This window comes from Diorhabda sublineata, chromosome 6 (assembly GCF_026230105.1).
Source record: "Diorhabda sublineata isolate icDioSubl1.1 chromosome 6, icDioSubl1.1, whole genome shotgun sequence".
In the NCBI taxonomy this organism is placed as follows: domain Eukaryota; kingdom Metazoa; phylum Arthropoda; class Insecta; order Coleoptera; family Chrysomelidae; genus Diorhabda; species Diorhabda sublineata.
The window spans coordinates 9,784,328-9,812,217 of NC_079479.1; the positions used below are offsets into that span (position 1 = coordinate 9,784,328).

Genomic DNA, 27,890 nt, shown 5'->3' on the forward strand with positions numbered 1-27,890 from the left:
AATACAACAAGGTTCAAAATGGTTAATCGGCTAATCTAACCTCAAAGTAAATGTTATTTTTTTATGTATCAAATGACGCTTCCTGTCGACCAATAGAATTGTCCGCTGCCCTGCTCCTACTAAAATGAACCCCGTTTTTACCCATCAAGTGAAATTGTTAAAAGGTATGTAGAAATTTTATTCATTTTAAGTTGAAAACCGTGTGGGTTGGATACTTGATGTTTATTGTTAGAAACCAGCTGAAAATGACATATTATTTAAATAATCCTTTTAGTTTTTTTTATAAATAACACTCATATTTGGAATAACTCAAATTTTTACTTTGTTTCTTTGTAACCTTACTTTATTATTGATTTCTAAAAAATCTTTATTGTCTGGCATTTAAATATAATAAATGAAATTTTAAAATAATTACCTTATAACGTGATAACAATATTTATCTCTTATTATTAATAGGTAGGGTCTATTTTTTAATGTCCTTTATCATTATTACCTTTTATGAAACTTTACTTGATATTTGTAATGATCACATCTATTGTCGTATAAGTTTAATTAATTAATTGCATTTCGATACATCTAACGAATTAGGAAAGATAACAATACCAAGCAATTATAATACAAATGAATGAAAATAAAAGTAAATTTTATTAAAAAATATAAGATCTGGAGCCTCGGACTGGTCCATTTTAGATGATCGAGAGGGATGTATTGGGAAAGAAAAGAAGCAGAAAAGGTGCATCAATAAAGATGGCGGGTACATTGATAATTTATTTGTGATCGCAAAATTGGCAAATCAATTAATTTATTAATTAAATTGTTCTACTATGGACATAAAATATTATATATTTAACGATAATGAAGTGGTGCTTAAATTTATAATTGAAAGAAACCAGCTTGCGGGTAAAGTTTGACTTTTTCGAAGAGGTTATGTTTGCATTATAAATTTTATTTCGTTTGTTTTAGATTTAGAATGAAAAAACATCGAAATCTACTAAAGAAAACAAAGTGATTTTTAAGGATGCCGTACACCGTGTAATAATTTATAGTGCAGCAGTTGAAAATTTTTAATTTGAATGTTTAAAAACCACACAATGTCTTTCAGACTCAAAGTGAAATAATGCTGTGGTTAATGCTATATTTTTTCTATGTGTACAACGATAAAATGGCATTATTTGAGTTCGGATAAGTCCTTGTTATTCGGAAAATTGAACGAACAATGAAAAAGTTTGATTTAGTATTAGGACAACATTCCAAAGTGGACTTAATAATATGAAACAAAAATGTACTTAAATACTAGTGCGCTTTAATCCGGTACATTAAGTGTCGTGAAAAAATGTCTCAGACTCCTCACAAACCTCTACAAAAAATGTGTAAATCTCCAAAAATTTCCACCTATCAAACCATCAAGCAAGAAAAGATTGAGTACGAAAATTTAAGTACCAATTGCACCGTTGTGGGATCTAATAATTTGAATCTCGTAAAGAAACCTCAAATAGTTACAAGTGTATCTCCTGCTTATTCTAATCCTAGTCCTGTTTATCCACCATCTCCCTATTCCTCTCCAGCTAGTCTTAAATCTCCGTCTCCTTCATTAAAACCACCAACACCACAACCGAATTTTCCAGTCATGCAAATTATACAAAACAACATACTAGCAAGACCTATACAAACATCACAACCTCAGAATATCATCAAATTGAAGCCACATCTGAATATTTTGCCCAAACCATCAGCTAGTCCGCAGCCGTCTCCCAAACCAAGCCTGAGGTATGTATATTTTTCTAATAACATTTTATTATTATTCCAATACTATTTACACTATATATTAGTTTAGATTTACGACTGCCTCACTGTTATAAATAGCTTATTTGACTAAATGGCGTTTCACTTATTTACTAATAATTTTGCTAATATTAAAACTTATTTACTAAAATCTATGTAGTAATATAGATTACTTCTAATTGCATATAAAAAATACTAAATACTGTACACCAGTGTAAAATGTACAACTTCTGCTGATCTATGTGCTATTAAGTGCCATACACATAGAAACTGGTATTTCATACTTGCTTTTGACAAAATGATAAACCTATCACATTCTATTATTGTTTAGTTCACTCCTTAAACGTTTTCCTAGTTTCTCTGTATTCTACTTTGCTGTATGTGGGAATATTCTATTTGTTTGTGGAACTTGTGGCATTTTCTGTTGATTTCAAGGGGCTTCCTTTGGTTTCACATGTTTTTCTAGATACCTTGTGTATTTGTATTTATGTATATCGGAATACTAAGTACACCTCAACCCAAAAAATCTATTGTACCCTCCTCTCTTGCTGCGATACTGGGCAATCTACTCCTCTTAGGAAGTACAGAATGTGGGATGGCTGTAGCTGTCAGAGATCTTCATCTTTTATTTCAAGTGCTCCCAGGTGTATTTCTCTAGAGTTCTATAGTGGATTGTGGATAGAGGTTTCATCCTCTATACAACTGCACGCTCCATTTTTTTGCTAGCTAGCATCTTCAGATATCCATTGAGGCTACAGCCCCCTGACAGGATTCCTGTTAGTATTCGTAGGTTGTTCTTACTTAGGCTGATACATTCAGCAGATATACTCTGGTTATAATTTCCCAGAAGAGACTTTGCCTGTCTCAGTCCTTGAAGGTTATCCCAATAATTGGTTTTGCTCCTATCTACCTTCTTTTCCATTGCTTTTTCTATTGTTCTGTAGCTGATTATTTGTCTACTCCTACTTTAGTGAATCTGTAAGCTATTCACCAAGGTGTATTCAATAATCCATTGTAGGACAACGTTATTTTTCTTTCCTAGATCATTTAACTTGTCCAGGTATTCCCAAACTAGTTTCTATTTAACGATATTGGATATATCCCATTTTTCAATTGCCTGGAAAAATCCTTGGTATGTTGCCCAGGCTTTAAGAGTGTTTGGTTCTAGGCCTATACACTCCTATCAATTGCCTGAGTCTGAGTCATCCTTGTATCATTTGATGACATTTCTGTTCATTTCTTGTATGGTGTTTTCGTCCCACTTGCTTCCACAGCTTAGTATTAAGGTGAATTTTTTCTCAAAGCTGAACTTTCTAAGTGATGTTTTCCCCCCACACTTTCCATGAAGAGGTAGGAGATTTAGAGTCACTTCTGGTGCAGCTGTTGGCATGATCTCATGGCCCTAGTTGCACATACGCAAGCCAATCATTGCACCTTTGAGAGATTTTTCCTCGTGGTGTTCAGGTTGGTGTCACAATTGCCATGTACATCCACAGTTGGATCTTTGGGTTCCAACCCCAAATCTTCAGTGCGAAGTTTCTGTACACCACAGGGCATCTTTTTTCCATTTTAGTTCCAAAAAAGTTTACTATCTATTGTGAGTCCCAGATGTTTCCTATCTGTTTTCCACTCAATGATTTGCCCGCCTAGTTTGATGGGCTGATATTGAGATTATTCTTCCTAGTAAAGGTAAAAAGGTAGGTCTTATTCGGTTAATATTTAGTCCCACTGATCGACACTACCATCTTGTGCAGTCGAGTCCTCTTTGCACTATGTCACAGAGTGTATTCTAAAAGGGTAGATGACTATGTCGTCTGCATGTCCTTGACAAGATATCTGTTGGCATTGGGTTTCCATAAATCTAGTGAGTTTATATATCTCAGATTATCATTTTTTCTTTCTGTAAACATTGTGTACAAAAGTTATTTCTAAAAAGAAATTAGTTTGATTAAGTTTATCTATAAATATTACCATCAAAATATTGCAAAATTTTTAATCATTGCTCTCTTAAAACAAGTATTTTTGATATGTCTTCTTCACATGCATTACCAATTTTGTTATTTAGAAATTTTTTCTCTCTCTCATCTTGCTACACTTGTATGAAATATCTTGTTTGTCATATTAATTACATACTATAATATCTCATTCAAATAAAGGCACTTGCATAAAACACAGTACACATGTTAGAATGCCACGGTTGTCTTCAAGATGATGCTTGTCTATTACTTGGAACATTTTCTGTATTGTATATTTAGATATGTTAGTTTTAGGTTTACCGTCAAATCAAGTTCTTCTTCAACTAATGGCGGTCAAAAAGCCTATGTAGGTCACTGACGTCAAGCTTACTCTATGTTACTCAAGACTTATAAGGACATCAGTTTTGAATTTAAGTCTGGTTTTTAACCAATAGTTCCTCTTGTTCTGTCTGTAGTTTTAGTTTCTTTTTTCAGTGCATTCTCCTCACGTTTTTCTTGTGTTGAGTTTATGATTTTTACAATGGTCGATTAGTTTTGCAGTATCTTATGAGGGGTTTGTCATTTTCATATCACCATTGGTATCAGTACGTTTGCTTGCATCAGGGTTCCATACATGTCATTTAAGGAATTCCTATGTAATAGGTAAGTATGAATATTACAACAATGATGATCTAAAACAAATAACCATAAAAAATTATTTATTCCAATGACAAAATTAATAATAAATTCCTCAGTAGTAATTTATACCAATCATTAAGCTGACTTCACTTTTGAACAAAATTCACCAATAACTCGTGATCCAGAACAAAACAAAAAAAGTACAAAATTTTAATTTTCATAATTTAATTTTTTTCAGTATCCTGATTCATTTTTAGGAAGGAATAACGTATATAATGAGACACCCTTTATAATCAGTAACAGAGATAGGCCCGTAAGATTTAAACTCGTTAGGTGTATTGCCTGGTAACATAATAATTTAGGATAACAAGTACATTTTGTTGAGTAATGCACATTTTATGAATGTATAGTGAAGTAAGTGGTCCATTAATACCAAAAGATTGTTTAATTTTTACTTGTTAATTTCAACAGACAAAGTTACTATATTTGTTAAATAAATTATTAAAAACAAACGGTTCTGTATTGAATAAGGGTAGTTTATTGGATATTATGATCTTATTTAGTATCTTTTTGCTGGATACATATGATTTTCCTAATTTTATTGGGTCTATCTGAGTCTTTACAATATGTTGGTTATATCGGAATTTCTATACTGCAACCCAAAGAATTTATCGTGTCCTCCTTTCTTGCTGCAATACTGGAGAACCCAGTGTTTACAGCTGATCCATCAATTCCACTCCTCTTAAAAAGAATTATTTGCTGCCTTGCAGGAGTTATTGACCATTTATTGCTTTTTTTCCATTAGCACTATCCTATTTTTTCATGTTCATTTTTAACACTTTTTGGGCTGCTATTTAGAATAATTCTCTAGCAAACCATTACCGGATGTTTTTTGAAGCCAAGAATTTCCTTTCAGTCATGGTTTTCTATAACTATAAATTTTGCCGGGAAATAGTAGCTGCAGCAAGCTGTATCGATTCTAATTTTTTGTTATTTGACCCAAATATTCCAATTCTATTTTTTATGTTATTATTGATTTTACATTTTATTGCTCAGTCTTTTAGTATTTCAGAATTGGTGAACCTGTTCGCCCTTCTATAAAACCACATTTTGGTTACTTCATTTATGATTAAGTTGAAATCCATGATTTGACTCCATAACCGAAAACACATAATAGCTCAGTAAAAGTATTTTTAAATCCTTACAGGGATATTTTAGATAACGACAATATTTTTTTATGATTTTTTGTTTCAGTCATTCTTAGATGTCCCATCCATGACAATTTATCTCCAATAGTATTTGGTTTCTATTAATTACTTATCTGCTCTCCATAAATCAGTATTCTATTTTGTTGATTGCCAAACTTTCATAACTGACTATAGGTATAATTATTCCTTAAGTCTGCACTTTGACGTTACGGGAAATTATTCTATAAGTTAATAAACCGTTTAACGGGTATTGTACATAGATTACATGCCATAAACACGGATGATTAATTTTCTTGTGAAGACCGCGCTCTAATATGTAAGTCTCTGCACCTCTCTAATTTCCTAAAAGTATCGGGGATTTAGTATAATTATGATAAGAATGTTTTTTATTTTTTTTCAGTCCCCAAATAGTCCTACCTACGAATCATCAGCAAACTGCTACAATTGTACCAACTGCCCAACCATTGCTACTTAATCAAATGCCTATGCTAACCACCCCGTCAGTTCAGTTTATTCTTAGACCACAAACGGCTACAAAACTACAACCCCAGATGCAGACAGCTACTGCAACTCCACAAGGACTCATCTTACAACCAGGTGGACAGCAGCTATTACAGATACAACCACCTAGATCGCAGCCAATGGTTAGAGTACTGACTAACGGAATGCAGTTAACCCCATCCTCTACTACTACTTATGTCACACAAGTAAGTAGATTTTTTTTATTTTCTTTTATATTTTTTCCATTTATCTTTTTTTTTAGTGGTACATTTCCAATCTCATTAATATGATATGAATTAAATTAAGTGAAAGTGTGAAAAATTATTTAATTAAAATATATTATTTTAAAGGTTGGTACCCAGCAACCTAATACTGCTAGTCACCTCACACAACAGACCCTAGTAAATAACACACAAGCGCAACATGTGGTTCAACACCAACAATTGAAGAAAAAACCCAAGAACAAAGTTAAAAAAAAGCTTGATCTGGCAAATATAATGAAATTGTCTGGTATCGGTGATGAAGACGATATACAATTTGAAAGTGACACATCGCAAAGCGAAAGTGAACATAATTCTGTCCCTACAACTCCCCAGGTATGATTTTTATATAAAATTTCAACTTATTACAATAAAAATTATTAGAAATCTTATAATTTAGTTTACTAATTTTCAAGTTTATCTATTTAAAATGCTCAGTGTTTACAGCTGATTTATTAATCGCACTCCTTTGAGAATATTTAAGATGTGGGATGGTTCTAGCAGTGAAATATCTTCATCTTCTATTTCATAAGTTACATTCTTTGCTAACTTTAGTGACTTCAGGTTACTACTCAGGGGTTAATGCTTCAATAAGACTCCTATTAGTATTTGTAGATTGTTCGTACATAGATTTTGGTTATAGTTTCCCAGCTAATTTCCTTTCTAATGTTTTCTCTATTGATCTGTAGCTGATTCCAAAAATGGTTCAGGTCCTATGAAGGGTTTATTCGCCCCTATTTTAGCACTTTGTGTCTGTATGTACGTATATATTACAGCACTTCAGCCCTTGAAAACTAATTTTTTCTACAACTAAAAAAATGACAAAATATGTGTTTCAAACTCTTCATCCGTTTCTGTCCTCTTTTCTTTCTCTCCGCTCAGTTATTTGCGCTTTCTCAAATCTGATGTTACCCCTCCTATCCATTTCTTTTTCGGCTTGCCTCTTCTTCTAATTCCTTCTCCTTCCATTTGTGCTCTCTTGGCAGTTCTGTTTGGATTAATTCTGTACACATTACTACTTGTGTTATATTAGAATCGTTATGTATTTCTTTCAGCTTGGCATTTGTTCTTCTCCATCACTCATTGTTCATTTTCATACCCCCAAGTACTTTTCGTACCCACACTTCTGTTTTTTCAGTACCTTTCTGGGTTAGTACCCAGGACTTACCCATACATTACAGTCGGCTTAATCATTGTTTTAAACAATCTTATCTTTGTTATTTTTGCTTTTGCTATATTATTTGAGAACCCCATTATTCTACTACCCTTTGCTATCTGATTTTCTGGCTCTTTTGTATTATCATCTCTATTCTTAGATAGTCGACTCAACTTTTTCAAATTGATATTTCTCGTCTTCAGTCCTGAAAGATCTGTTTTCCCCCTGATTCTTCTTTTACCGTTGAATTTTCATGAGTTTAGTTTTTCGCTATTCACCCTGAGACTATTCCTTTTCCAATCTACTAGAGACTTTTTCCAATTTCCCCTGGGATCTGGCTAGTAACACAATATCATCTGCATATACCAAAATTTCATGCTTCTGTTGATAGATTAAACCTTGTATCTGTATTTGCGCTTTCCTTATGATTACATTAAATGTGAGGTTAAAAAATAAAGTGGATAAGGGGCCCCTCTGCTTTAACCGTCTTTTTCCTTGAAAACTCTAAAGCCTCATACAACTTTGTCCTTTCTATTGGATAGTAAGCTTGTTTATAATCTATGAACAGTAGATGTAGTTCCAGATTTTAATCTTGATAACTTCTTGGTTTTGAATTGTTCCCAGTTTGTTTCTTATAACTCTGTAGGTCACATCCAGTAGTGCTCATAACAAGTCTTGTCACTTTCTTATAGATATGCCATATTACAGCACTGTTCCAATTATCTGGTAACCACTCTTCTTGTCAAATTTGTCTTGTCAGTTTACAGATCCTTTTATACAGCTCTCGTCCGTCTATTTTTAATATCTCCGCTGTGATACCATTTTCTCTTCCACTTTTATTATTTTTGTCTGTGTCTGAAGGTTATTCTCTGTTGTCTTTCAGTAGATTATCGGCCCACTTTTTTAATCTCAAGTATTGGGCACCTCATTATCTCTACAGTGCTTTACCGCTCTCTGGTAAAGATTTTTTTATTCACATACTTTTCTTCTATTGCTTCCAGTTTCTCCTCCGTGTATTTTCTTTTTTCGACATTCTCCTTTTGCCTGTTTTCTTGCTTCATCTTCTTCATCAAACCGATCCTTTCCTGTGCTTCTTTTCTCCTGTCCTAGACATTCTTACGTGTTTTCTATCAGTGACGATGCTATTTGTTTCCATTCCTGATTAATTTCTGGTTTTTGGACACTTCCTGATTCAATTTAGTTATAGCCAGAACTCCGAGTCTGTCTATATTACATTTCATTTACCTCCAATCCAGTCTGTCCAGTAACCCATTAGAGCTCAGAGCTCTGTCTGCTTGGCTATCAGATAAGATGTTAATCTCCCGTTTAATAAAATATCTTCACAAATAGAACTGGATACATTTTTCTATTGGATAAATATCTGCTTGACAAATACTTGGTGGAATTCAAGTTTTTTAAACGCTGTATTGTGATTAATAGATATTCTTCTTGTTTTATAGCCCCAACATACAGTTCACAGTACAGTTCAAGCTCAAACGAATTTTGTTCATACCGATACTAAAAAGAATATACAGAACATACAAATTTCTGCCATGGCACAACCTACAATTAATGCAACAACACCAGTTGTTCAGGTAAGTTACCATTTTTCAAAATTACTCTATATCATACAATTTTACGTCTAGTATTTTTTTATTGTTTCACAATTCATGTGAATGTCACTTATGATTGTAAATTATCCTCGAATAAAATTTTTTATTTAAAAAAAATATGAATATTGGATTTATAGTTGATTCCATTATTACAAAAGATTGTCCATTTTGATAATTTTGTAATAAACAAGACAAATATTTAATAATTTATTGAAATATGTTTTTTGTAGGTCTTAAATCAAAATTTTCAGAGTGGCATGATCTCAAATAGTAGTTCACAGGCAGCTACAGCGCAAGCAAGTATTCCATTTAACTCATTCATAACTCCAAATTTTACTATAAACAACGGCCTAATGCTTCAAAGAAGTGGTGGTTTCAAATTAACAATGGGAGATGATGGAAGATTGATACTTCAACATGATCCTACTATCAATACTGACCTACAGTCTCAAATTATCTTACAAAGTTTGTTGGGTGGATTAGTGTTACAACCATCGATGGATCAACAAACTGTACAGCAAACTGTCCAAACAATTCAACAACAATCAGTACAAACTATACAACAACAAACTGTGCAAAGTCAAACAATACAAACTGTTCAACAGCAAACTGTCCAACCGCAAACTGTACAGCACACAATACAATCGTTGCAACCTCAAATACAACAACAGACTGTCCAACAGACAATTCAACATCAAACAGTGAATGCTTTGCAACAGCCTATGCAAATAGTACAACCACAACCTATACAAAGCATTCATTCTCAAGCTCAACCTCTTCATTCAATATCCCAATCACAAGTACACAGCTTACAGTCACAAATACAAGGCCAATTACAGAGTTTGTTGCAACAACAGAATCACACAGTACAACATTCGAATGTACCAACACAAAATGTACATTCTCAAACCGTTCAGAGCGTACAAAATGTTCAGAGTATGCAACAAAATTTACAAAATCTTCAACAGAACGTTCAAAGTGTGCAACAAAATATTCAAAGCGTACAACAAAACGTACGCAGCGTTCAACAAAACGTTCAGAGCTTACAGCAGAATATTCAAAGCATACCTCAACAAACTCTCCAACAGCCAGTACAAAATTTCCATACGAATCACTCGCATCCCCAGAATCAACCAGTGTTGAAGGTACAACCTTTCCAAAAGTCCCAACCGCCAGTACAAACAGTTCAACCGATACAACATCACATCAGCAATCAACAACAAAGTCAACAGCAGCAACAACAACACCAACAACAAAATTTGAGAGAAAATCAACAGAATCAAAATAATAATGCGCCACAACCAGCTTCGTATGTTGTAAATTTAACTCCTGATCAATTGGAGCAATTGAAGAGGAATGGTCAGCTAACTGTTAACGGACAAACTATTTTTATGCAACGTCCTAATAAAGATCAACTTGATAAAAAAATATCACCAAAATCGAAAACTACCAAGAAGGTGAACAAAATTCAAAGCATCAAAAATATTTTGCATGAAACTGAAAACGAACTGGTAAGTCCACATATATATCTTATGGTGTCTTGTAACAAATACTATCAGTAGTTATGAAGGCTAATTTTCATTTCAACAACACAAGTTTTTTATTCTATTCTAACTTCTATCTCCTCTTTGCTAATCTAAAATATGATCTTTGCTTTGTTTCACTTGTTTCTTTCCAGACATTTCTCCAGTTATCGTCTTGTTCTTTAGTTTCTTATAAATCCTTACCACTCTTTCACCTTATTTGTAATTAACCTAGGTTCATTCTACTTGGTTTCCTTTCCACTCAATGTTTCAATGTGTCTTGCCTCTTGTTTTGCTTTGGTCTTCCCTTTCCTTCATCAGTATTTGTTTTCCCAACAAAGACAAATAATCTTATAGACCTCTATTTACTCAATAGTTATTCCTACATCTTTTGTTTTGATCTTTACTACTTTCCTTTTCACTAAATTTTCCTCTTATAGACTTGCCCTATGTTTTGCTTTTTTTCCATTTCCCGTGTCAATAAGTATTATTCCAAACAGATTCATAATAATCTAATCGATCCCTATTTTTCCAACTTTCCATTCTTTTTGTTAACTTTGCTACCTTCCATTCTTATCTTCGTTTCACTCTACTTTTCTGCTTTCGTCTGACCCATGTTTTGCTTCTTACCTTTTCTTTATCAGTATTTTATTATTCCAATGGAAATTATTATCAATCTTATAAATCTCTTTTTCCTCATTACTTATTCCTCCATCTTTTGTTATCTTTGCTATTTTCCTTTGCACACAATTTTCCTCTTGTCGTCTTGCCCTATGCTTTGCTATTTTCTTCCATTTCCTTTATCTTTAATTATTATTCCAAACAGATTCATAATAATCCAATTTATTCCTGTTTTTCCTCTTTTTATAATTTTTTTTATCTATGCGACTTTCCACTCTTTTTTTCTTTTCACTCATCTTTTCTACTCTCATCTTACCCCATGTTTATCTTTGGACATCCATTTCCTTTAACACTCTCCTATTCTTTGTTTTCGTCTTTGCTACTTTCATCTTTTCTCTACTCTTTGATTCTTTTAATTTTGTTTTCTTTCCAATTAATAATCCTTCTATTGTCCTGTTTCTTGTTTTGCTTTGATCGTATATTTCTTTAATCAGTATTTATTGTTCCAATGAAGACTAATAATAATCCTCAATAGTTATTTCTACTTTTTCATTCTTTGTTGTTATCCTTTGCACTCTCCTATTTTTTCACTTCTTTCCATTTTGTTTCTTTTTCCACTATTATCTTGTTCCATAGTTTGGTTTAGGCCTCTTTTTTGTTTATTCTATATAATTTTTTCCTTTATTGTTTTTCTTTGTTTTGGGTTTCCTTTAAAAATTGTCCCAAACATCCTATATTCTATTTTGGTTTATTTATGATTGTTTTTTTATTTTTACTTTACTCATTTTATCTATATTTGTGAATCCAAATACTTTTCTCAGATTCTTCTACGTTTTTTTCCTTTATTTAAGATTGTTCTATATATTGTTGCAAATGACTTTCATCTTGGTCTTGGGGGTTATTTTTTTTGCTATTAAAGGCATTCACCATCAACCAGCTTGAAGAAACATCCACTACTTGACATAGGCCTCCATCAAATATTTCTAACCTTCATTCATGTTAATAATCCATGCACTTATTCACAATTATATTTTATTTAGATTATCTGTGAAAATCTTTCTCACAAAATTTCGAAATATTTGAAGTAAGTTATTAAATGTAATACAACTCTTTGAATTTTGTATTATAGTCCTTAGCCGTAAACCGTAACTGTAATAATTTATATCGACTCATTTATAATTTAGAGTTATTGATTCTTTTTGTGTTGATATTAGGTAAAAGCAAGCAATAATTCGGATCCAATCAAGGAAAATGTGAATAAATCTGTAGACAGTGCCTTAAACGCACCACCACCTAAACAAACTCTACCTCAAAACCACGTTCAGCCTCAACCGCTGCAACAAACTAAGCCAGTTCAACCCCACGCTTTAGTTCAACCTTCCATACAGGTACAACCGAAGACAATTCCTGATAGATCGAAATCTCTTGCTGCACCCGCCATATCGCAGATTCCTAAACAACAGAAAGTGGCACCTACCATTATATCACAAGATTCGAATGGTAAGTTTGTTGAATTTCTAAAAAAAAATATTAAAAATTTTGTATATATCACTTTTTTAAGGCGTCGATGCAAATCCTGACGTAGATAAAATTCTAGTCCAAATTCTTGAAGAATCCAATATGAGTAACGTTCCCAATAGCACAAGTGCTACAGCTCCGACGTCTCAGCCTCATCAAAGGATAACAACAATTCAACTAACACCACAGAAACAACAGCAACTGAAAAATATCCAACATCAGATACAATCTTTGTCTGCAAGGTTAACACCAGGAGATATGGAACTACAGAATACCTTGAAAATGTTATTCACTGAACAACAGAAAATTTTGGCATCTGGAAAATTGTTACCTATGGATAAGGTCAGTTTGAAAATGGTTATTCCACTATTAAATATAAAAATATCTACCCATTGTGATTTTTTTTACTAAGACATAAGCAACAGTGTTTAATCTACTCTAACTGTAGACATTTCAGTTTAAGTTTGTCTGAGAATTTCTCAGTTTATAGACTTCATAAACTCATTATTTGGTTCCTTTTGTCACAGTAAGAATGAATATAAACAAAGATAGAGACTCCTTGATTTATTTTGGTGATGAATATTTTCATGAGCGATATGTTTCCATTCAATTTTCCTCTTATTATTTTGCCTTTTGTTTCGCTTTGGTCTTCCCTTCCAGTCTTCTATTTGTTGTTATCTTTGCTACTTTCTTCTTTTTTTCTATTCTTCGTTTCTTTTAATTTTATTTCCTTTCCAATCAATAATCCTACTCTCGTTTTACCCAATGTTTGGCATTGGTCATCCATTTTCTTCAACAGTATTTATTATTCCAATAAAGACTAATAATAATCTTATTGTTTTCTATTTCTTCACGAGTTATTTGTACTCTCCCATTCTTTTTTGTTATCTTTGCTAAATTCCCCTTTTTTTCTATTTTTCATTTAATTCCACTTTATTTCCTTTCCAATCAATAATCCTATCGTCTTGCCTCTTGTTTTGCTTTGATCATCCATTTCCTTCATCAGTATTTATTATGGTTATTTTCATCACAGTAAGAAAAAATATAACAGAGATAGTCATTGATTTATTTGGTGATAAAGTAGTAGTAAAAGCAATTAAAACATTAGTGAAAAAGGAAAAAGTGAACGTAACAGAATTATTAATTAATCTTCATCTATTACCCTAATTTTCGGTGCGATATAGTGTATATCATCACAGTTTCCGATACTCTATTCTCTCTTTCTTGTTTGAGGGATTGATGTTTTGTGACATCAAATGAACCATAATTTTCGAATGATGACCAGGCGGATACCTTACGGAAAGTTCTACTTGCTCTTTAAGAATATTTATGACTAATGTTTCATTCAGACTAATTTATGAAAAACAACTTTTAAGCACAACATGATTGGTATTCTTGATTAGAGATAGTGATTTTTTTATGTTTTATTTAGGTACATTATCACAATAATCAATTGACCATCATGAACCCGTCCGCATTGAATCCATCGCCACCTACTCCAGTCAAAAGTGAATCAATTGAAGCTCTCAATTTTGGACCTGCTTTAAATAATAGTCAAAATACATCGAGGAATACAACCGTCGAAACACCAACAACTACACGATATCAAGTAAGTTCAGTTGATACAAGATTTCCAAAAATATCAACTTTTATGTATGTCTATATAGGTGCTTCACGCAGGCCTTTTGGCCCATAGTATGGAAAAGATTCCCTTCCACTCTTTTCGAACTAAATTAAAAGCTTTGACACAACTTTTTCCTTTGATAAATCTGATAAGTTTCCATCTTTTCCGTTTAAGTGTTTTTATCTTGCTTTTATTGGTATTCATAGTTGTGTAATAAGAAATTATCAATAGCGCAGTTTAAATTAATTTTATTTTGTTTAAGATGGATGATATAATACATGACATAGTGCTACACGTACTATTTATCTATTTTAAAAAAGTATTCGATAGTATAAACAGAAGAAATCTAATAAAATGGATGTAAGACTGAAAGACACGGAATTGTCAACAAAACGTATTAAACATAACAATGGAAATATCAAAATGGAAAATACTGGTCACATAAGTTTTGGCAGAGAAGATAGAATTGGAAACGGGGAAGAGGCAGGAAGATGTACCATCGAAAACACTATTTAATATAGCTCTCTAAAGAACAATAAAAGAGGCTGCAATCAAAAGGACCCTTGCACAAACACCTGTGCTGTTAGTACTGAACACACTGTTTACACTACCACTACACCAACACTCACACAATAATTACACTGTCTAGTAAACTGACATCCAAACTCTGAAGACGAAAACTTGGTTATCAAAACGCATCAGACAGTGTAATTGTGAGTGTTGGTATAGTGGTAGTGTAAACAGTGTATTCAGTATGAATATCACCAACGGTTTCAGAAATTCCAAATTAGTTGTGTTGTTAGTGACATGAACAGATGACATAGCATTAATGGCAAGAAATGAAAAGTTCTAAAAGAAACGATAGGATGTGAAGAGAACCGAAAAAAGATTGAAAATAAGCAAACAAAAGACCAAATACATTAAAGGCACAAAAAGTAAAATAAAAATAGAAGAGTGCAGTTTAAAAAAATAGAGAGCTTCATGTAGCTATGCACCATAGTAAATGAAATGACAGATCAAAAGAGATGAATCAGAGTGTACTTAAAATATAATAGATTTATTACATACGCCACAGAAACTATATGTCCCATGAAGAAAGAAATTCACCTGGTGATTAGTCACGACTGACTGGTTAAAAAACAAAATCACGAAAAACAATTTTTCAATCATGGAGAAAGCAGCCATGGGTGAATTTTTAGTGATTTCTGGTTCATAAAATGAAAATTTTCGAAATTTTTAAAACTTATATATTAAGATCGTAAGCCAAAATCAATACCGCAAAATTTCACAGGAATATACATAATTTATTTTAATTTTAATTTAATTTTATTATGAAATTTCTTTTCTGAGGAATTTCATAAAAATTAATCTTACTTTTCCCTATGGATTTGTTGCCAACTTTTTTTTCGATTAATTATTTATTTAAATTAATGGAATAATGGAAACGTCCATTGAACCCCAATAAAAAGGTTGAAAATTTATTCTATTGATATCCCTATTTTCTTATTGATAGCCGCCACCTGTCACTTTTGCAAAAATTGAAAAGGGGACATGATGAAATAAGTCAAAAATCCATAAACTTCAGAACCTCTCACGTTCGTCTTTCCCGGGCTGTAAACCGATCCCAGCATTGGGATAACCCAGTAACTGGTTCTAAGGATGCCCAAATGGTCTAGATTTGGTTTTGAAATTGATCGAAAATAAAAAAATTGTCAACACCTAACCAATTTTTTTAGGTTCTTAATCTCTCACTTTCATTTCTGACCGGATGAAGATCACCAGCAACCAAGCTGCTCCACCTTGGTTTTAGAATTTGTTACAAAATCTCTATTTTCAGCAGGGGAGCTCTCACTATCTGCTGTTCGCCGACTCAAAACGATAACCGGGATACAAACACTGTTCATAGCAGATGTAATTCAATATATAGCTCAACAGGATGCAATTGCTCTACTGCTTTCCTTAATTTATGTTTTGTTCTTGGCTGCTGCATGGCAGTTATCTATTTCTATTCTTTGTAAATATTGTCTACATGCTTTTATCAATTTTTTTCGTGGACGCCCTCTTTTCCTTTTCGTTCCTTCTCCCCTTAATAAAGATCTTTTCGCCTAACTATTCCGTCCATTCTGGCGAACGGAGTATTTTTGCCCTGATCACCTTTTCCATCTCATCTGGATCATAAAATGGTTTGATCTCAACGCTCGTTCTTTACCTCCACTAGTTTTGCTCCTGTAGTCCTTCGAAAATTCTTCCTAGTACCATTCGCTTCCATATGTTTATTTTGTTTTCTTCTTTTTTGTTCACGGTCAAACATTTGCTGCCAGACAGCACCGTTGATTGTATAACTGTCTTGTAAATACGCAACTTGGCAGCTTTTGAGATTTGTTTTGATTTTAATAGACCTCCTAGGGCTCCAAACTTTTCGTCCCCTGTGCCCAGTCTTTTGTCAACTTCTCTGGTTCCATCTTCTTCTTACTTCCAGGTGTTTTCCTTTGTATTTTAATTGGTTAAAGTTATTCAATTCCCTTCCCGCATCCATATATTTGGTCTTTCTTTCATTTATGTGTAGTCCATATTCTTTTGCTTTATTTTCAAAGAGAAGAAACGTTTTCTCTAGCTTCTTACTTATAAGCTGTTGTAAATCATCCCCTAGGTTCTGATACCACTACTTCTCAGGATAATTTCTAATAAAACGTTGAAGATCACTGTTGTTAGTGGGCCTCCTTGCTTTGAACCTCCTTTTTTTTCCAACATATTTCCTTGTCAGATTATATTTATCGCTTACCTAAACTAAGCCCAACAAAACCATGTTTCTGGGAGGAAATTTCGTTCTTCATCAACTAGCAACTTTTCAAGAAGCCATTTTGGTCTAATAAGGTCTAAAATGTAACAAATAACTTGACAAACCAAACAGAAACTTACGGCACAAGTATTTGTTTACTCCAAGTCGCCCATTTTTAAATGGGTATCAGTCATTTTGAAAATTTGTTAGATTGCTCAATTAAATCAAAAAAATTTAATCTAAAGAAAGGCAAAATGTAGTGGTACGAAAATAATCTAATCACCTATAGAATAAAAATAAATAACCTGACCTTACATAACCTAATTTACTCTTTGGAGGGATTTGGTTTTTTTATAGGAAAAATCAAATCTTTGTGTTTAACATTATCTAAAATTACTTTAATAATGTCGATGACCTAAACTGTTGTTTATCAGATCAATTGATGTGATAACATTGTTCTTATCAATTTTTGATATTATATTTATAAACATTTTATTAAATTGAATAATGACAGTTTTTTTTATTAAATAAATACTAATTAGATAATAAAATGAATTTTTACAAATGGAATCATTATTACGAAGAAATTTTCAATTACCTCAATTTATTTGTGAGTAACTTATATCAATGCTTCCTTAAACATATACTTACTTAAATTTAAAACGATATTTTATTTTTCAGCCAATTACTACACCAGCACATTCGGCAGCAAGAATATCCGTTTCAGTTCCATGTAGTGAAACGACAGCTACTCAAACGATTCATCATCTACCGTCTCCGTTACCTCAAAATATCCATCAAACAACATCTCATTTTACTCATATATCTCATTCAGTATCCTCACATCAAATCCCTGCCATATCGTTATCTTCTCTACATTCGATTTCTTCACATCCCCCTATATCCAGTCATCCTAATATAACAACCCATCAACAGCAACATCAACCGCAGCATGGAACTATTAGCAATTCAAATGATACGGTTACTCAGAATCATCTACCTACGTCTCATTGTTCATCTGGGATACATCAAAGTACCAACCATAATGTCGTTTCAAGTCATCAAGTATCCGGTAATGCGCCAAATCATCTACATTACAATCATATTGTCAACCAGAGGTTCAATTGTCCACAACCAATACAACAAATTTCTATGCAGCAACAGCAGATCCAAAGGCAACAGTTGATGCATAAAAAAGCCAATATGTAAGTACTATTTAATAAATAATGTTTCTTCTTCGTTAGAACTAGGTCCTGTCTTTACTCAGGAATAGTTTTCGTACCATTTTATAGTTTTGAATTGAGAGAAAATGTACCCCAAAACAAGCTGTAGAAGGGTTCAAAACACTACATTAGAAATGAAAAACGCCATCGAATGGTACCCAAAACAGAAGAAAGACCGTAAATAGAAATCTAATTACCCCAGAACTAACACTGTAAAAACTTAGGGAATGAATTATCACAGGCATTCTAAAATCCAAGTGACCATTAGAGCTCTAAGTCCCAATGTCATAAGATCCAAGGTGGTTTGGGAATACCTGGACATGTTAAAAGAGTTAGCAGAAAGAAACAACCCTCCAATGGGTTCCGGGATACACTGGAGTGAAAAAAATGAAATACCAGATAGACTTGTATGAAGTAGGAGGGAATAAATCCTTTCTAGGACCTGATCTCTTTTCTGGAATCGGTTGCAGGACAATAGAGAGTACAGTAAAAAGTAGATAGATAGAAAATAAACCAGGTACTACAGCAAGTGCAGTACTAGCTCTTCACACTTATTACCGAAGTCTAAAAGGTATTTTAAGTTTCAATTTTTTTCTCTACATTACAAATATATATAATCATGAACTCGGTTCTCTCCTGGTTCATAATCAGATCCATTCCCTTTCCTTTCACCTCACTATAGCTCAATGCGAGCATAAGAGATTTAGTGAAATTAGTCTTTCTTTGGTTGATGGTTTTGATCAATTTATGATGAACTACTCTAATAAGATTATCTGTTCCTGTCCAATAACCAAGCAGTTACTGGAGCTCTAAGCTCCAATATCATAGAATCCAAACTAGTTTGGGAATGATTGGACAAGTTAGACAAGATAAATAGTTACCCTACGAAATAGCTGACAGACTCGCTAAAGAGCAGTCAAACCCTTCATAGGACATGGACCCTTCAGAGGCATCAACCATAGAACAATAGAAAAAGAACTTAGATAGGATACTGGAACTGATACAGTTAAAGACTCTTCTGTTTAAACTATAACCAGAGAAGATCTGCTGAATGTATCAGCCTGAGTAAGAACAACCTATGAACAGTAGTCCTGTCGGGACACTGTAGTCTCAATTGATATCTCAAGACGCTAGATTTAACAGATAATGAAGATTTTCCAAATGTGAGACACTACTTCCAGAGTACTACACCTTGGAGCGTATGACATAGGAAACGAAGACCTCTGGCAGCTACAGCTATCCCACATTCTGAAATTTATAAGTGGAGTGGGATTAATAGATCAGCTGTTACAACTGGGATCCCTAGTATCGCAGCAGAGAAGAGGACACAATATATAGTCGTTGTTCTGACAAAAGTCACTAAGTCCACTTTTGTAGTAGAGATGTAGTGCTGTAGATGTAAATATAACTACATGTGAGTTTTTTCAGTCTGTAGATCGGCTAATTTTAAATCGAGAATGTATGAATGTGTGAATGTATGAAATTACTGAAAATTAGACTTTTGCCAGAACAACGACATTATCCTTTAGGTCGCAGTGTACACTGTACCCTAATATCTGTTTGGATTTTTTCACCACCATCATGCTAGTATGGCTAGATTTTCCATGTCATTTCTAAATTAGCTATGTCAATAGCTTGTTCAAAGTCAAAAGTTGGTTGTTGTTCCCTGTAAAATTACATTGTTTCTATTTTTTATGATTTATTTCAATTTATCAATGATAATGATATCCTTTGTGCTTCGATATATTTATCTTGAAAACATTAATTCTATTTTGATTCTAGTATTGAAACTCAGTTGACTATGGACCAAAACGGAGCTACCAAACCAGACATTCACACACCATTCAAAGATAAAAAAGACGCTTGTATAAGATTGATACGATACCACTGCTTGGATCAACCAGTCTTATCGGAAAAGGACCTTGATAAGGCAGATGAAATTTTTGAATTAACTGCCCAACATTTAATTAGTAAATTTTCTAGAATGGAAGACAAGTACAAATATTTATTAATGAAAGAAAGTATGGTAGGTATTTCGCAAATCATGGTATTTCCTTTAAATTTTTAATGCTTGGATCAGTTTGTGTATTTTACCAATCAAAAACAGTTGTTAATTTGAACTTTAAAAACAGAAAAAAATTAACAGGAGCTTATCGAGGGAATGTGGAGATTGTTTCTTTTCAGCTTGTGATAACATTTTGAGATATATTTTTAAATCCACTGAAATGATCACTTTGAAGGCTTGATCTGGAAACTATTTGGAAATAACTAATAAAGAAGCTACACCACTTTGATGGCCTTCTTTCAGGACATCAAGTAGTGTAGGTTCTTTGGGGAGGAGTATCACATAGTTCTAGTGAATACTGATCACACTATTCATTACTACCACTATATAATTCCACTGTCTGATCTTCAGAGAACTAAGATAAACTAGTTGTTAATGTAGTGGTAGTACTGAATATTATGTTTATTATAAATTTAACCAATGGTCCTGCAATTCCAATTTAATTCTAGGAAGCCAAAACAAGAAACGAGGATATAACTTCTTTTGTGTCGGCATATATGTTAGAGTTCATTAATTATAAGGGGTATTTCTAAGGGTGGTGATTGTTCGTATAAAATTAATATATATAACTAAATTTCCTTACCGCATTCTTTCCAAAATATTACCCTTAAAAGGTGGTGACTACAATATGGTTTTTATTTTTTTTTTCCTTAAATTTCAGTAAAGCTAGAAACTTGAAATTCTGTTATTTTCGTGCCCATCGCACTTAATATCATTAATTCATGCAGGAGGGTGCTCCAGTACACTTCAGTCGGACTGCTAGGTAACATTTAGATGCAACATATCCCAGTCATTGGATTTGGGCCAATTTTGGGGCCATCTTCTATCTTCAGAGTTAAATCCTTGTGATTTTTGATTATGGGGTTAACTTCTTAGTCTACACGTCAATCATAGTAGTTGATATCAACGATTTGAAGAATTGTGTTCAAATAGTGTGACACCATAAGAAATACACCTCAAATCTTTGAACTACATGTTTTTGTCGCATTAATTTAGAAACACACAGTATATCTTTCTCGCCGTCTTCGTTCAAACTATTCATTCATTTGGTTTTAGTAATGAGATTTAATACTTTAGTAGTTATTGTAAAATTTTAAATATTTCAGTAAAATTTAAAAAAAAATATTTCCCAAGACACTATTTAGGGAAAAAGATCTCGTATGTGTCTTTACCCAAATTAGCCCTCATAAACATCTAAGAATGCAATTATAAAACAATACCCTACCAGATGAGGACAATTTATGGGCAATAATTCTAAATGGGACGTTAAAAAACATTGTAAAATATCAAGACTTTATATATCTTATATATTTGTTTTATTTTGATATTCCAATATAAACATATCTCATTTTTCTTTCTAGGTTGGCCCAACTGAAAGTTATTATTCAGTGTCAAATTATTAGTACACACGAAGACAGTTTTGTATTTTTAAGCACTGCTGCACAAAAGTCCATGTTTTTAGCATAAAACATCACCATCATTAAAGAATGAAAATGGCATGATGTTATCGTTGTTGTAACAAATTATTTAGAAAAATAGTTAATTGGTGATACTTTTAACATTATTTCAACGAATACATTGAAGATTGTTTGGGAAGTCGTTTTACCTTTCAATCTGCTTTGCACCTTTACTTTGAAAGACATTGTGTCCGTTAACTCTGGATCTAAAATACTTCTCCCAAAGGAGACCATTTTTCTGGAGGTTCTTTGTTCCACTTCCATTGCTCTTTCGAGGTATCTAAACCTACTTAAATGGAAAAAACATTCGGAGTGGATCTTATGCTGTTAGAATCTGCAGTGACCTGTCAAAAGACCGACTACCAGATGTTTTTTTTTTTTGGTTGTTCGAGAAATTCATTGAAACTGTTAAAATGATATGATTGTGAATCTTAATCTGTAAGACTTTAGCCATTTATTCAGTTCGTTGTTGATGTGGAATCTCTTAAGACTATAGTAAGGCTCTGGTTCCGAATATGGGATCGTTGCCCCTCTTTTAACAACGCTATCTGCTTCCTCATTCCCTGTTAACCACCTTAAGGTTACATCGTTTTTGTTATCTAGAGCTTTTAGAGTTTGTTTACACTCTCATGCTAAATTAGACCTGCTTTCAACGGCTTTCGGCGCTCTCAAAGCCGTTTGGCTATAGGAGAGAATGTAAATGTTTCTGTTCACACACACCCCTAAGCAAATATGCTTGTCTTCTCGCAGTTGATTAAGAGTTGCTCTTTATTTTATTATGCTTCATACCCGCCCCTTACTACTACTAGCAGATCATAATTTTGTCCACTACCAAGAACCACACTTAAGGTTATAGTACTTAGGGACTCCTTGTAGTAATAATAGTAATTTTACTTCTGTCGTTAGTGTATCATTTGAAACTAGAAATTTTTGTCAAAAGCGCTCTCTATGTCAATGAAGGCTGCTAGAGCAATATCTTTGTTGTCATTAATCTTTTCTATGTCTTCAACTAAGTGATGTAGTTGATTTGCCTTTTTGATAAGCAAACTGTTTTGTTTAAAGTGGCGTTCACAACAAATGAGCTTTTTCCACGATTGATGACATTCAGATTGGTGTCAAATTAATTACAAATAAATAGATTCTTGAAATATTTGGATTTTAATTGGAGAAACGTAAAATTTGATTCATTTCCAAACTGTTTCGAATATGTTTTAATGATTGTAATTTTACAGCGCCAAGTTCAAACATCTGAGATGATGATGTTGGATCGTATGTTTTTAACCGACGAGCAACAATCCCTAATGAAGCTACGACAGGATTACGAGAATGAACTACTCAACATTCCTTCTAATTCTGAACAAGAAATGCCTCAATCATTACCGCCGCCACCACCTCAACCGCCGCCTCCTCCTTCTCAATCAACAACACACACATCACTATCTACTTCAACGCAAAATGCTGCAGTTTCGTCATCGGAACCATCGTCTGAAGACTACGATGAATGGGCGTGCATTCAACGCGAATTGGGGTGTTTGCCGCAACATATTGAGACTAAATTATCCCAGCACAACCATCCGAAACGTTCTGCTAGCACTGATTCCAGGTTGGAAACGTTGAAGCGATTTCGCGTCGATAAGCATCATAAAAAAAGTACAGACGTTAATTTGTGCGGTGTAAATAGTATCGGTAATAGTGCGCCAAGTACGATATATCACCAGCAATCGAAAGCATCCAGTGGTTCGTCTACATACGATAGTGCTCAGAATTGTAGTTTCTCATCGCATGAAGACAACGAACCAGAAAATAATAGTATCGACGAACAAGTACAATCCGCCATCGATTCTATATTAAATTTGCAGCAAACTCCTTCACTAGATTTGGATAGTATTTTATCATGACGTCAGTTTTAAGTATGAATGGAGTATTGTGTACGATTTTTTTCTTCTTTTGTTGGGAGTTTTGGTATTATAGTTCATTATAAGCCGGACTTAGTGAACGTGCTCTTATGTGCGTCGATGAGCCTATTTTTTTGTGATATTTTGGGAAGCAATATTTATTTATGTTGCGACTTTGATCAAGTACGATTAATTATACGTAAAGCTGATAGTGTGAATATTAAATACCAAATGAATTTTAATGATTTTTCTTTTATTCACGTTTTAGTAGACCATTGAATTTGTCCAAAAAGTTATGGATTTTAAAGAAAACAGTTGCAACTTAGAATTTGTTAACCAAAAAAGTCTTTTTAAGGTTTTGTTTATTTATTTCTCTTAATATACTATACAATAAATAATTGGTTTTCAAAAATATTTCCAATGTACAATTAACGCAACCCAAAAAAATCAATCCTGATGTTGGATGTTACGTATGTGTCATTCCGTATCAATTTAACAAGGGGTTTGTATCTTGTCATCACAAATTTTCTTGAAATTTGGCAAAGGTGTTCTCTTGGTACAGACTTGGTCAAATTTTTGAAATTTTCAAAATTTATTTAATGAACAGCTGCTAGTGTTATAAATATAGACATTTAATGAATACAACTGTATACAAATGAATACAATTCATTTGGCATACATCACTTTTGAGTAGAATATGAGCTCTATGAGGAGTTTGGAAATTTGCTCGGGTTCAACCTAAACCAAAAAAAAAAAAATACGGCCCCCAAAAAACCACCTTCAGGAAACTGGAATCATGATGAGTAGAAACTCGCCCTTATTTTCAATGTCATCAATTTTCATTTTATACAACTCTTCTCTTCGGTAACCTCCAGTTAATAAATATTTGTCGTCTGGATCATTAAATAAAAACTTATTTATTTTCTCTCTTTAGAACATATTAGATTTTTTTAATTTTCTGCATTATCATATATAATTAAAGTTACTTTTAGTTTAAAATAGTTTAGAGGACTGAATTTTTTAGACTTTTCTTGAAAATAATATTATTCTGGTTCCTCTATTTCATAAAAGTGTTATATTCCTTTAGATAGATTTCTTTGGATTTGTCTGGAAAAAAATTTAATGCTGCCACATTTGCGTTTTCTATAATTTCTTCAGTATTTCAAACTCGGAATCTTCACTTTCCACCTTTACATTAATAATAATAATTCAAGGTGTTCCGGGACTTGATACAAAAAATTCGGGAGTGAGTACATGACGTGTGTGAGGTGTGACTTAAAAAAAATTCTCATACGAGTCTTCGTCAGATTGTTTTAATCCTAGCCATTGTTCAGGTCAGGGAGAAAATCGTTAACCAACAAATCTTGAGTCTGCTAAATGACCATAAACATAAATCAACCGGAGATTTCCTAGCGTGTGTCACGAAAGCTATAGAGAAATATGAAGAATCGCACTGGACATATCGAACGCTTTTGAAGGGTTTTGACATGCTAACCTTCTAAACAAATCATTTATCGACTGGCTTAGTAGTTTTCTCGTGGATCGAACCATGTAAGTTTCTATTGATTTATACACCTCAGAAAGATTTGAGCTGGTGCTCCCCAAGGAAGGCATCTTGTCATCTACTCTCTTTCTCAACGATCTACTTGGCAAAACTGCAAACCAGATAAATAGCTTCACCGGCGATAGTTCAATAGTGTCGTCGACGTCGTCATCTAACTCTGCAGGCAGGAACAGATCGCCACCATCAATACCGATCTTGGAAACATTCTGGAGTAGAATGGGAGCAATCTGACTGAGCTGAAAGCAGAAAAGACCCAGGTGGTTGTTTTTACTAAGAAGACTGGTACTTTGGCTCAGATTTGGTCCTGTTTGGGGTGTTGAGGTTGGGAGTAATATGTCCTGGCATAGTCACATAGCTAAATTAGCTAAAGCAGATTTACAAAAACTTGAAGCTCAAAAAGCTATATACTCCGCAACAGCTTCTAATCCTTTACAAGCCCCAAATTAATTTATATTTGGAGACCATGAGGATGTCGATTCAATACAGAAGAGAGCAATTCGATTTATAGGCGATCCAGAGTGTTCCGGAAACTTGATAGCTTAGAGCATAGAAGAAAGGTCGATGACCTTACCCTGTTTTACTGATATTACTGTCCAACATAATCCCAACTAGAATAGTATCTGCAATTTATCTGGATTCCTTTTTTTTTTGGAGAAGTGCAAGTCTTCGCAATTGGCTACCAAGGCACCTTTTTATATAAAAAAAATTCACAGGATTCCCCTTCATCGAAACATCCATTACTGCGAAACTGCAGACTTGTGCGTTTAGGCTCCGGTGTCTAATGATGGAAACATGTTTCATCTATGTCTAATATGTTTCTTTGATATCTTTATGGCTTCAGCTATCTCAATCAACTTCACTTTAAGGTAATTCGAAATCATTATACTTTTCTTTGCATCCATCGTCCTCGGTGCTAATTTCGCCTTGTTTTAAATTCAAATATTTCTTCTCAAATATTGATTTTCCTAGAACAAAGTCCAAATAATGTTATAAAGTCAAGTCTTGTTATTCAATAGTAATTTTTGCCAAAATTTAATGCTTAATTAATTTTTTCAAACTAACAAAAATTGCTTCACTTAAAATACTATAACCATAGACATAGTAATTCTAGACTGTTGTAATATACAATTGCTATATTGAAGAGTTGTACCAATTTTAAAAAGAAACAGCCACTGGTCAAAGGTAGAGCTATCTTTGTTCCACTGTGCGGTGATTGGTGATATATAACAGTGGAAAGAGTATGGTACAAGAAACTAAAAGGAACACTTGACAGAGGTAGCTTTACAGTTTCTCATTCTAATATGTGAAGACAAATTTTTTGAATTCGCAGTCTAGTTTTACTTTGTCTATGGCTATAACTCACAAACTAATAGTACAACTGTCCCTATAACATTATCTAGTTGAGTCCAAAGTACTAATTTTCTATTTTAACTCTCTGGTGTAATATTTCATCCAGGAAATAGTTTGTTTGGTTTATTTGTCAGGTATTGATATCATACTTTGTCAAACGCTTTAGCTATATCATAAGTTTATTGTCTTTCAATTGATCTATTTCAATTATTGAATGGATGTTATCTGTGGTGGAATGTTCTAGCTGAATTATGTTTTTTTGTACACTTATATTGTTTATTCTTCTTATTTGCAAATCCTTCGTTCCCTTAATTATCTTTTTCTTAGTGTAGATATTATTATCTCTGAATTCTCGTACATGATTGGAATATATCTTAATATCAAGCTTCATTATAGCTAATGTCTTTTATATCCCACAACTAATAAGTCAGAGCCGGAAAATTAGGTTCTAAATAGTCTGCGAAATCTGTACATTATTTGTTTGAGCTTCCTCTTTCTTGTTTTTTTTCCTGTATAATCCAGTAACTTTATATATAACAGCATGTGTTAAATCCGCTGGTTCTGATTTATTGCGGACTTGATTATGATGTTTGCTTAATGGATCATCTTTAAACTACATCAAAAATCGAAAAAATTTCAAGTTTTGGTCATTAAAACTCTAGCTTATGAAATCCGGAAGTTGTTATTTTTTTAATTAGGAAAACTGTTCTTTTTTTTTTTTCAATTCCAATCACCTTGTTGTTTTTGCAAGATTTTTCGACAACTATTTTTGTTTTTATCAAATTTCGCTACAGCCCTCTACTTTTAATCCTCAAATAAGGGGATTTCGATCATTTATATGACAATAATTTTATGACTCGAGGCCTAAAGTATTGGGATTAAATTTGTGTTGCGTTAATTGTTTCTACTTCCCCCCTATGCACTCCCTTGAGTGTTGGAGGAATACACTAGATATAATTTATGAAGAACGATGTAATTAATATTTGTGAATAGTATACTACAAAAGTGTAAATAGTTTTAACAATGCGATAAAACTTTGTAATATAAAGCTGATTAGCTTATTATAGTAGAATGAACCGAAAAAACAATTTGTGTATATATCTGTATGTATATTTATATTAAATTGACATCTAAGAGGCAAGTAAACCTAAAACAAA

General features: G+C 33.1%; 1 protein-coding gene across 1 annotated transcript; it reads left to right on the forward strand.

The window, feature by feature from the left end:
- Positions 1–452: 452 nt before the first annotated feature.
- Positions 453–27,890, forward strand: LOC130445665 (uncharacterized). Its single transcript, XM_056781429.1, has 12 exons — positions 453–900; positions 964–1,767; positions 5,985–6,291; positions 6,436–6,681; positions 8,962–9,096; positions 9,345–10,625; positions 12,473–12,758; positions 12,820–13,118; positions 14,209–14,385; positions 17,861–18,384; positions 20,185–20,428; positions 23,157–27,890. The coding sequence occupies exons 2-12, from the start codon at positions 1,334–1,336 to the stop codon at positions 23,820–23,822; spliced, it is 4,599 nt and encodes a 1,532-aa protein (XP_056637407.1). The 5' UTR covers positions 453–900; positions 964–1,333; the 3' UTR covers positions 23,823–27,890.